Source organism: Elephas maximus, chromosome 3 (genome assembly GCF_024166365.1).
Source record: "Elephas maximus indicus isolate mEleMax1 chromosome 3, mEleMax1 primary haplotype, whole genome shotgun sequence".
Lineage (NCBI taxonomy): Eukaryota > Metazoa > Chordata > Mammalia > Proboscidea > Elephantidae > Elephas > Elephas maximus.
Window position 1 is genome coordinate 96,618,380 of NC_064821.1, and position 12,184 is coordinate 96,630,563.

At 54.4% G+C, this 12,184-nt stretch overlaps 1 protein-coding gene across 18 annotated transcripts in view; it reads right to left on the minus strand.

The window, feature by feature from the left end:
• LRP8 (LDL receptor related protein 8) overlaps positions 1–8,125 on the minus strand; it is a 92,767-nt gene extending 84,642 nt beyond the window's left edge. For 17 of the 18 annotated variants that reach the window (XM_049879300.1, XM_049879301.1, XM_049879298.1 and 14 more), the window contains exons 1-2: positions 7,846–8,125; positions 6,899–7,018 (exon numbers count right to left, since the gene is read on the minus strand). In XM_049879300.1, coding sequence (XP_049735257.1) covers positions 6,899–7,018; positions 7,846–7,954 — 229 coding nt within the window. In that variant the 5' untranslated portion in view covers positions 7,955–8,125. The remainder of the gene's footprint in view (positions 1–6,898; positions 7,019–7,845) is intronic. The other variant, XM_049879283.1, reaches the window with a different exon arrangement.
• Positions 8,126–12,184: the final 4,059 nt, after the last annotated feature.

Genomic DNA, 12,184 nt, shown 5'->3' on the forward strand with positions numbered 1-12,184 from the left:
GAGGGAAGAACAAGGATGTGTGGGAGCTCAGGGGCTAGAGGGTTGGAGCACGAAAGGTCAGGGAGAGTGACCTGGGAGAGGTGGCATCTTGGTCAGGCCTTCAAAGACTGGGTGATTTGGTTATGTGGGGTTCATTGGACAGGTGTCACCAATGCAGCTTAGAACTGGGGTCCTGGGACCTGGCTCAACAGCCCCTAAGACACAGCCCCACAACCCTCCCACAGGCCTGGGACTGGCTTCAAGGAGAGGGTCCACTTGGTCACATCCTTCGATGGGTGTGTGTTGGCACAAACACCTGGCCTAACAGCCCTCTCAGTTCTCTTTCTCCTCACCCTCCCCTTCAGGGTGTCTCTCTGGCTTCACCTGCTCCTGACTGACATCCCCCAAGGATGGAAAACTGTCAAGTCAGCCTCCAGCAGACAACTGGGAAGGAAGGAGGCAATTAGCCCTCAGGGTATCAGGCACTTTGGGCCTCAGCAGGCTTCAGAAAGCCAAGGGCTCTGGAAGGGGATTATGGGAGAGTACATTCCTTCCTTCAGCTAATACCCCCGAGGCCTGCTGGGGCCAGCCCCAGGGGCTCAGACCTGGGCTTAGAGGAAGCTTGGGGCCCACTGGTCAGGGCCATGGGGCTGTAGAGCTTCTTCCCCTCCCCAGACACAGCCAGGAGGAAAGCAGCTGAAAGGCCAGACGGGACAGAAACAGCCTACCGGACAGGAACAGCCTACCAGACAGGAACCACATAGCCTGAAGGAAAACACTCCCTGCCACTCCCAGGGCCTCAGGCCACTTATTCGCGGAACCCAACCAGGCCTGTTTGACTCATTTCTTCCCCCAGCCCCTCCCTGGGGCCCTCTCTGCCACTCCCAGGTCCATCTTGGGGCTGGATGGCATTGGGACAACCTGCACTGAGGCCAGGCAAACCACTAGCCAAGGCAAACCACAAGCTATGGGACCCTTCAGACGTTTGGTTAAGCAGGTGGAGTCAGAGGATGAAGGGGGGTCCTGGGTGGCCTGTAGAGACCCTTAAGAACAGGTACCTGGAGACCTCAATGAACAATCATATTCACCGCCATTCATGGAACACCTGCTGCTTTCCAGACATTTTATCTTACTTAATTCTCACAACACCCTTAGAAGGTCATTAAGCCAGGAAGTGACAGCTGTGATGTAAAACCAGGTGTGTCTAACTCAGAAACCAAAAAAACCCAGTGCCATGGAGTCGATTCTGACTCATAGCAACCGACAGAGTAGAACTGCCCCACAGAGTTTCCAAGGAGTGCCTGGTGGATTCGAACGGCTGACCCTTTGGTTAGCAGCCATAGCACTTAACCACTACGTCACCAGGGTCTCCTGTATAACTCAGGGCCCTGTTGAATTGTCATTTCCGCATGGGATCCTAAATTCCCTTACTGGACTCCTGTATCTCAGTCTGGGGGGAGGGAGTATCAAGGAAGTCTCCCTGAAGGAGGTGACACCAGCAGTGAATCTTATAAGATGACAAAAAAGTAGCCAGGTAAGGGAGCAGACAGTGTTCCATGCAGGTGGAATACATATGCAAAGGCCTGGAGGTTAGAAGCAGTAGCAAGGTGAGAAGTGTGACAGACGCTACAAGCAGCTTGGTGTTTCAGGCTCATAGGAAGAGGCAGGCATCGGCAGGAAGAGGCTGGAGGCCAGAGTGGGCAACAGGAGCTGGTCAAAGACAGCCAAAGGGAGAGGAGTCTAAGCTCAGACTTTATCCTATGGGTCCTTGGGAGACCCAAAAGGATTTTGAATGGGTGAGTTGCCTGGTCAGATGAAGAAAGCGAGGTTCAGAGAGAAGCAGCACTTTCTGTATGATGACTATCCAGAGTAAGGAGGTGCAGCTGGGTAGGTGTCAGGGGTGTGAGGACCGGGCAGAGTCCACGCTGCACACTGAAGGCCAGACACGGCAGCAGCCCCAGCCAAGAGCTGTGGCCGAGCTTTAATTATTTACAAGGCTGCTTCCCAGCAGGCTGTCTTGAGCCTGCAGCCTGGCCTTGTCGGCTAATGAACTCTCAGCTGTGGGAGACCTCGCTGAGGCTCCTTTTTATTAAACCTGGGGTGGAGGGGTGATGGGGGCTAGGAGAACAAGGGCGATTTAAGAAGCCTGAGCGGGGGGAAAAGAGATATCAGAACACCATACAGTACCCTGTGTCTACCCAGTGGTTCACAGACAAGCATAGAAGTCTTCCTAGAGTTGTGGTGGAGGGGGAGGAGAGGGGGACTAGGGGTTGAAGCCTTGAGATGTCTCTTCAGGATGGGGAAATGGAGGCTGAGAGAACTTGCCCAAAGTCACCAGCCAGACTGCAGGCATTCTCACCTCAGCAATTTCACTTGAAAATTATATGCCCTTGGGCTGTATACTTGATCCCGGTGATCCTCAGTTCCTGACTTTGTAAAAGGGGGATAATGCAGGTACTTCATAGGGTAGTGGTTAAGTGCTACGGCTGCTAACTAAAGGGTCGGCAGTTCAAATCCGCCAGGTGCTCCTTGGAAATTCTATGGGGCAGTTCTACTCTGTCATATAGGGTCGCTCTGAGTCGGAATTGACTTGGCAGCACTGGGTACTGGCTTTCATAGGGTTACCGTATCTTACTGGCAGAGGAATGAGATGGTAACGTAAAATCTGAGCACAGCACCTGGCCCATGTCAAGTGCTCAGTGTCAAGTGTTAATTATGACTGTTGCTGTTATTCTGGGAGTAAAGGGCTGGCTAGAGTCTAGAACCCCCACTTCTGCCCCCAGACACTAAGGAGCAACAGGAAACTTAGGCCGAGGGGCCAGCTGGTCTACGTGACCCAGGTCCACGGCCAGGAGTCCCACACTGCTTCTTTGGCCAGGCCACCCCTGGAGCTTCCTTGGGCCTGACCCTCTGGCTGCCAGCTCTTCCTCCACTTTGAAGGCCCTTTGAGCTGGAAACTGAAGCCCCATGAGCCTTTCCCCTCCACATCCTGCCAGCATCACCTGCTTCTGTCTCCAAAGGGCCAAGTCCCACCCACTACAGAGGAGGATCAGGACTTAGAAAGGCTTTCCTAAACAGTTAACTCATTCACCTGCAGTTCTAGTCCACCAAGTGGTGTCTCAGAAGAAAGGTCTGGCAGTCCACTTCTGAACAATCAGCCACTGAAAACCCTATGGAGCAGAGTTCTGCTCTGACACACAGGGAGGTTGCCATGAGTTGGAATGGACTCAACAGCAACTGGTTAGGTTAGGGTAGCTCCAGCTCCAGCTCCAATCCTGAAGAACTGTTGTGACTTTAGAGGAGTCACCTCACCTCTCTGAGCCACAGTTTTCTCCTCTATAAAATGGGGGCTGTTTAGGTCCCTAGTTGGCACAAACAGTTTGCACTCAACTAAAGGCTGGTGATTTGAGTCCGCTCAGTGATACTTCGGAAGAAAAGGCCTGGTGATCTGCTTCCGCTAAGATTAAAATAAAAAAAACCCTATGGAGCAATTCTACTCTGTAACTTAGGGGGTTGCCATGAGTTGGAATTGACTTGATGGCAACTAACAGTAACAACAACAAACCACTTATTTTAAAACGATAAACTGAGAGAATTGTATTAGTTACTATCTTTCAAGGCCTCACTCAGCTGCCTCCTCTTCCAGGAAGCCTTCCTTGGCCTCAACACAAAAGTACCCTCCCTTCAGCCTCTCTATATTCACCAGCTACATTCTGGCCCCTTTGGGAGCTTGACCTCATTTTGCCTTACGCAGACTTTATTTACAAATTACAATCCCCGTTTTGTAGACCCAGAGAAGTACACAGCTAGGGTGGCTCAGGCCCTTTCCAGCAGGCATGGGGTGGGGAGTGTGGAATGCTGAAGGAAGGAAGAAGGCGTGAGGCAGGGAGACTGCTCAGGGAGGAGCCAGCAGCTTTACCAGGAGGGCAGTTAAAAGAAACTCAGTTTGGATAGGTGGCCCAGAATGGCGGGAAAACCCCCAGATGGGGAAGGAGGAAATGAAGAAAACGTTTTCACACATCTGGCCCTAACATAGCCACCCAAAGCCCCCACACCCCTCTTTCACCGAGATTTCCTTTGAGAGCTACTAGGTGTCTCTTTTAAGGCCCTGGAGGTGGGAACTTATCAATTCCCTCCTCTTCACCAGCCCTGTGTGAAGACTTTCTGCATGTATAACCTATGGTGGTAGGACAGCTACTTCCATTTGGCAGATGAGGAAACTGAAGCTCAGAAAAGTGAAGTTGTATACAGCCTATATAATACTTGGTATTTTTCAAAAATAAGGAGCCCTGGCGGCCCACTGGTTAAATCATTCGGCTATTGAGTGAAAGGTCAGGGGTTCGAACTCACGAGCCACCCTGGAAGAATGATGTGGCGGTCTGCTTCCGTAAAGATTTACAGCCTTGGAAATCCTATGAGGCAGTTCTACTATAGGGTCGCTATGAGTCAGAATTGACTCAACAGCAGTGGATTTGGTTTGCCAGCAAAGGAGTCCCTGGTTGGTGCAAGCACTTAAGCCATCGAGTACTTGTCGAAAGATTGGCAGTTCTAACCCACTCAGAGATGCTTTGGGACACAGCCTGGTGATCTGCTTCTTCTAAAAGGTCACAGCCTGAAAACCCTATGGTTTTACTTTGTACACATGGGGTCACCATGAGTCAGAATCAATATGATGGCAACTAACAACGACCATCAGCAAAACCCTCATTCTTTCTACTCCAAGTCCTTGACATCATTCTCCACCTGTGATTTCACCCCATCCATCTTAGAACCAAAGCAGGAGCCCAGACTGGCCATCGGCACTCCCGGGGCCCTACCTAGGTCACCCAGCCACTCCCTACTTCACTCCTCCATCTTGCCCAGGCCTCATCAGGAAATGAAAAGCAATTGGCCCAGCATTGAGAGTCCGACTTTCCAGTTCCTGGATCCTTCCATACCACATGCCCCAGCTGTAGCACGCTCAAGATGCCTCCAACCTAGGAAGCAGGCACAGAGCCTGGCCAAGTCGCTATTCTGAGCTGTATGACCTTGGGCAACCCATTCAACTTTTCTGAGCAAGCATCCTTATCAATAAAATGGGATGATGGAAAAGCTTCAGCTCTCCACAGCCACCCTCACAAGGTTGTTGTTAGGAAGAGCTGGGGAGATAGGTATGAAACCAGCCCAGTAACTGTTTCTTATTTCTCCTGCCTCATTCTCTATATTTCCATGGTAAAGGGGCCACAGAAGAAAAACTCCTGGATATGAATATTTTCCCCAGGCACAGCCATTTTCATAGCTTTAATAGCACTGGGAAATGACCAGGGTCACAATGAAGCTAAGAGCTCCGGAGTCAGAGGTCTAAGTTCAACTTAGCAGCTCAAGAGCTGTGGGGCATGTAACCTCTCAGTGCCTCAGTTTTTCAATCTGTAAAATAGGACTGTTTTGAAGAGTGAATAATCTTCAATATAAGGTTGATAAAACTTTAAGCACTTCCCAAAATGAGGGGCACGGTTAACAGTCAACACTTGTTAGTCTCATTATTTCTGATTACATTACTAAAACTGATGGGGGGGGCACCTTTTGTGAGGTTTCCAGGGCAGGAATTATTAGCCCAGGTGGTCAGGTAAGGAAACTGAGGTAGGAAAGATGTGCTCGAATCACAGGACTGAACTGAGTCAGAGAGAGTGACCGTGGTTGAGGCTGGCTGGCAGATACAAGAGTGGTGGACTCGGTGGAGAGGGACCCTGTCCAGGAGTCCCTGCACCCCTCCAGTGCAGTTTGCGAGCTGTGGTTCTGTCCACCACCGTCATTCTCCTCCCTCACATGCTGTGCTCCCAGGCTGGCGTGGTGGGCCTGTTTTCCGGAGCGCCCCAGTGCTGCATGGTTCCTAGCAGGCGCTCAGGAACCATGAATGAACGATCACCTGAGTCTAGGTTTGTAGAAGAGCCCTGTTCTTCTGTTCTAGAACCACGCTCCTTCCACTGAGGCAACTGCCTGCTAACTCGCTTGGGGTTCTACAGACACCCAAAACCGCGCGCACCCCGCGAGGGAGCTTCAAAAGAAGTTGCGCCCCGGTATTCAAACACCACGCTCAGCAAAGGCAGCCGGCCACCTACACACAGCAGCGGGTACACCGCAAGGCCTCGGGCAGGAAGCAAACTCCTTCTCCTGGCCTCTCCTTCCTGGCCGCCCCATGACTCATGCCCAGGCGAGGCAGGCAGAAAAGTGCGGTCCGCTAACCAGGGTGGCATAAAAGAGGTCTTCACCGTGACTCGGCATAAAAGCAGGGGCAGCCGGCGCTCGAGCCCCGCCCACCCCTACTATTCCCGGGTTGCGCTCGCGAGTATGCCCAGGGCGGGGCAGGGCAGGGCAGGGCCCTCAGCATCTAGGGCGCCGGAGTACTAAACATCGGTCGTTCCTCGATTGGCCATTCAGGCCACGGGGGCCTATGGGGTGGTCCTCGCCTAGCCAATCAGGGGCCCCGGGGAGCCCATTCATTCACAATTACCGAACCAGGAAAAGGAGCGCGCCGCAGCCCGGAGCTACCACTTGGAACTTTAAAACCCGCGTGCGTCCGGCTGGGCCCGAGGCGGGAGTCTGGGAAGGTTCGAGAGCCAGAAGCCAGAAAAGCGTGGAGGGACTGCTGCGTGCCCGCCCGCAGTTGCGGCTCGGGTGCTGCTCGCCCTCTTCCTGGGCCACACTGCCCGGGTTCTGCCCCCAGCTCACCCTCGCACTTGCCTGGCCCCTGCTCCTGCCCGGTCGCTAAAAGCCACCTGGCCCCGAGGGAGGCGGCGTCCAGGTGACTTCCCGGCGGCAGATTTAGGCTGTGGCGCCAGGACAGGTGGCCCCGCGGCAGCTGTGCCACGTGCGCGCTGAGCATGGCGCCCCCCACGGGTCTCTCCCTCCCGGGGCCCGAGCGCCCCGGCTGGCCACTCACGGCAGTCGTCCTCGTCGCTGTTGTCCGAGCAGTCGTCGTCCTCGTCGCATCTCCACACAGAAGGGATGCAGCGCTCGTTCCGGCACCGGAACTGGTTCTCCTCGCACTCCTTGACCAGCTCTGCGCGGAGGACCAAGGAGAGTGGGAGTGAATCGGTACTACCGGCTGGAGACCCGCTCCCCACCATGCAGCCCTAGCCGCAAGGAAGGGTCTGCTGGAGTGGTGAAGAAAAGGGGGTGATGACGGGGCTAACAACCTGGGGGGCCTCAGGCACCCTCGATCCGGCGGGAGGGGAGGTTGGGAGGGGTCCCTCGGAATGGCGAGCCGCTTCTGGGCACAGTGGGGCCGGGCACACACTTACAGTTGGTGTCGCAGGACTTGGTTATACCCTCCATTTAGATACGCTCTCCCGCACACACGGCCCACGGTCTAATCCACGCTGACAGAGGCCATGGAGAGCCCTCCGTACACGCCACGACACACGCGCTGGGAGCCGCGGACACATCCCCCCTCGCATGCAGCCCCTTTCCGCGGCTCGCAGGGGTCCCCGGAAACGCATTGTCGGCGGGTGAAGCCGCCGGGCTCCGCTTTCCGCGGCGGCGGAGCGCGCGTGTGAAATAAACCCCAACGACCAGAATCACACAGGGAACCCAAAACCATCAATGACCGCCCGCACACAAAGTTCCCGGCCAGGCCCCAGCTGCTCCCGTCCCTCACGAGCCTGTGTCTAGAGAGCAGAGCCCTCAACACCAGGGGGCTGCGGGATGGGGGAAGGGGTGTCGAGCGCAAATTAAGGAACAGCCAGGTCCCGAGGAGCCTGCCCCACCCGGGATCCCCCGCCAGACCCGAGCTCCGGGTACCCGCCGCAGCCAGCCCCCCACCCCACACACCCGACCGCGCTTTGTTGACGGCTCAGGCGGCGCAGAGCCTGGACCCGCTGCACGCACCTTGGCCGCCGCGCGGCGGATCTGCCGCCGAGAGATGCTGGAGCCTCAGCAGCAGCAGCAGCAGCAGCACCGCCAGCGGCCGGAGCGCGCCCCGCTCCTGGAGGCCCATGACGGGCCCGGGGCTCCGGCCGCCGCGCCCCGCGCACCCCACGCCGCTGCCGCCGCAGCGCCTCAGCCCGCCGAGTCCTCGCCACGGCGCCGGGGCTGCCGCTGCCCCAGCCGCCGACGCCGCCGCTGCCGCCCGCCCCGGCTCCTCGGCTGCATTTCAAGCAGGTTCCGTGACGCTCGGCGGCGGGGCGGGCTCAGGCTGGGCGCGCGGCCCCGGCCCTGGGCGGCCGCCGCCGGCGCGCGCACCACCTCCGGCTGCCGCCTCCGCCCCATGCTCCTCCTGCCGCCTCCTCTCCTCCTCCTCCGCCCTCCTGTCCTTCGTTCACTTCTTCCCTCAGCAGGCGTTCTGACCCTGCTCTAGACCCACGCGCGTGCTGGGCGCTGCAGACGTAAGAAGGAGCCAGGCGAGGCCTCTTCCCGGTGGATCGCACGAGGCCAGGGGAAGCAGCACCTACTTCCTGGAGGAGGTGACAGGCCGATCCGAGGCTGAGGGAGATGTAGGAGTGAGTCTGGCTAAAGGGGAAATGATGTTTCGGGTCGTACAGGCCTCTGCAGTGTGTAGGGAGATGTCTGGGGTACCAGATGCGTGTGATCAGAAAGAAGCTGGGGCGGGGGAGCAGTGTAGGACCTCTGCACCGCTCATTAGCTTCGGGTCAGATATTATTACACGTCCGTCTAGCTGGTTTCTCAGTCTCTGTGCATCTGTGCAGGTGACTTGGCCCTGGGCATAGACTTTGTTCATTTATTCTCATTCAGCACTCTCCACGGGGCCAGACTGAGGGGTAGACTATCTGAGGGACCGGCGGGTAATCCTTGCTGCGATGGGGAAGGGCAGGAGCGGTGCGGGTCCACGAAAGTGAGGCGCCCTCCCTGCCGCTAGGGAGTGCATACCTCTCCTCGCCTGATGGCCTCTGCGGGATTGAGAAGGCGCCCCCTCTGGAAGGTCGCAGCCCCACCTCACTCATGCCAGAGTGCAGGGACCAGAACCTTAGATTCAGCCACCTACCCTGTGTGCGGGGCCCCAAAGCGCACAACCTCTATCCAAGAATGAGAATGATGTGTGAGGGCATTGGCCGATAAAAAGGCAAAGGGATGGGAGAAAGAGCTTCCGGAGCTGTAAACCCAGGCCAGGAAGCGCCCTGTCTCATCAGCAGCCTCCTGACCCCTATTACCTCTCCCAAAGGGCAGCCTGTGGCAATGGAGAGGAGCGCAGGGCCCTAGGTGTTTCTGGCCAGGCAGCCCTCCAGACAGCCCAGCAGGGTGCTCTCCCATTTTCCCTTCCACCCCCTGTTTGTTCAGTTGTTCAACAACCATGTGCCAACCTTGTGCTCAGCCTAGGGGCAACAGAGATGCATCAGAGATGGTGCCAGCCCAGGGAGGTCCCTGACTTGTGAGGAGACAGACATCATCAGACACACTGTCTATTTCTACACTGTATTCCTGGGCCTAGAACAGTGCCTGGTGCATAGTAGGTGCTCCATAAGTTTAATCGAATGCATGTCTTCATTTAACTGTCAGGTACCTGGGTCCAGATGCACTTGGAGTCAGGTTTGAGGGTTTTGTTTGGAAATCCAAGGGTGGGCAACCCAGTATGTTTGAGTTAGCATAGGATAAAGAAGGCCAGGTGAGGCTAGGAAGTCACCTGGGCATTAGAGGCTGCGCCAGGACTTCAATATCCACCTAATGAGAATATGTTCCAAGGGCCGAGCTTTCTTCTCTTTGCCCCTCACTGGAATTAATATATATGCCCAGAAAAATTCTCAGTTCTCCCGTCTGGGTTTGAATACTGGCCCTGCCATTTACTAGCTCAAACCCAACTCCAAGTGCGATGAAATCCCCCCAAGAAAGAGATAGGGGACATTCCATCTGCTGTCAGCATGACACACTGCCCCTCCAAAGCCTCCATGTTCAGCCTCTAGGGCCACCAGAGACCCAGCAACTGTGGCTAGCAGCCCACCCCATGCACACAGATCTCCTTCACCTTGCTTCCAAAGTTAGATCTTCACACCCTTGCTAGGCTGTACTCTCTGCCTAAGCAAGCCCTGATTGCACGGTAGTGAAAGCGCTCGGCTGCTAACCAAAAGGTCAGTGGTTTGAACCTACCAGCTCCTCTGTGGGAGAAAGACATGGCAGTCTGCTTCTGTAAAGATTTACAGCCTTGGAAACCCAATGGAGCAGTTCTACTCTGTCCGATAGGATTGCTATGAGTCAGAATTGACTCGATGGCAGTGGGTTTGCTTTTTGGACTCTGCCTAGAACACTCTTGCACTGGCTGACTTCTATTCATCCTTTGGGCCTCAGCTCAAACACCTTTTCCTCTGGAAAGCCTTCCAGCCTCCTCCACAGAGGTCCTCCCAGCTCCTGTGGACTCCTGCAGTGCTGTGTGTCTTAATCTCTCTGAACACACTGAGCTGTCATTGGATCTACCATCCAGAGGTGAGCTCCTCACATCAGAGCCTTGGTCACCCTGGTCCTTGCTGGGTCCCGGGGATGATTTGTTAAAGGCAGGAGAGACCAAATGAGTTTTTCTCCAGGGCAGTGCAGGTGGTCCCTGGGAGCATACCTAGTGCCCCCACAGAGGCCTCCATTCCCTCTGCACCCATTTCCCCCAGCTGGCTCTGTCTGAGCAGAGCATGAACAAGACTCCATTCCTATCCTTGAGGATCTCTGGTCTGGGAGCAGAGCTAGACCAGAATAGACGGTGACAACACAGGGTAATAAAAGCCCCAGAGAGGGGTTATCTTAGTTAGCTAGTACTGCTATAACAGAAATACCAGAAGTGGATGGCTTTAACAAACAGAAATGTATTGTCTCACAAGTCCAAATTCAGGGTGCCAGCTCCAGTGGAAGGCTTTCTCTCTCCGTCACTTCTGGGGGAATGTCGTTGTCATCAATCTTCCCCTGGTCTAGGAGCTTCTCAGCGCAGGGACCCGAGGTCCAAAGGGCACACGAGCTGCTCCCGGTGCTTCTTTCTTGGTGGCATGAGGTCCCACTCCTCTCTGCTCGCTTCTCTCTTATATCTCAAAAGAAATTGAGTCAAGATACAACCTAATTCTGTAGACAGAGTCCTGCCTCCTTAACATAACTGCCTCTAATTCTGCCTCATTAACAACATAGGGGTATGATTTACAACACATAGGAAAGTCACATCAGATCACAGAATACTGGACAACCACATAATACTGGGAATCATGGCCTAGCCAGGTTGACACACACTTTGGGGGGACACAATTCAATCCATAACAGGGAGCTACTCCGAGGCATCGGATTCCCAACCTCAGGCGTCCAAAGCTGTGTCACCAGCCCAGTCAGGGGTAGAACCAGCAGCCCTGAGTGAATCACCTCTGAGCTGCAAGGGCAGGAGAGCTTTCCCACTGTCCACTCCCTTCATTTTACAAAAGTGTAGCCCAATCCTTCATGCTAACTGGGAGCCAATTACCAATTTCTCTTTGTCACTGTCTGAATTTGTGTCTCTTTCTCTCTCCGGACTAAGCAGAGTTTCTTGATTTTTGCAAAAGAGGGGTTCTGATTCACTATGTGTACTTTATAAAGATCCAAACCTCTTAGATTTAAATTACTTGCTAACTTTGTGACCTGGGGCAAGTTACTTGAACTCTCTACACCTCAATTTTCTCATCTATAAAATGGGGACAACAGTAGTACTCAATAGTATTAGTTATTTACTGCGATGTAACAAATTACATCTAAAACAACAATGAAAGTTTATTATCCCTCACAGTTTCTATGGGTCAGGAATTTGGGAGCAGCTTGGTTGGGTGCTTCTAGCTCAGGGTCTCTCATGAGGTTGCAGTCATCTGAAGGTTTAACTGGGCCTTGAGGATCTGAGTTGGCTTCCTCACATAGCTGGCAAGGTCTTGCTGGCTCTTGGTAGGAGGACTCAGTTTTTCACTCCATGGATCTCTATAGGGCTGTTGAGTGACCTCATGACATGGCAGCTGCCTTCCCTCAGAGCGACTTGCCCAAGAGTGAGCAAGAGATAGCAAGGAGGAAGTCACGTGTCTTTTCTGACCCAACCATGGAAGTCACATTCCATCATTTCTGCAATATCTTATTGATTACACAGGTCAACTCTATTCCATGTGGGAGGGGACAATACAGGAGTGTGACTACCAGGAAGCAAAAATCACTGGGGGCAGTCTTGGAGGCTGGCTGCCTATCTTGTAGGTTATAGAAGCTAAGGTATCAGAAGTGCTTAGAACAGGGTCCAGCA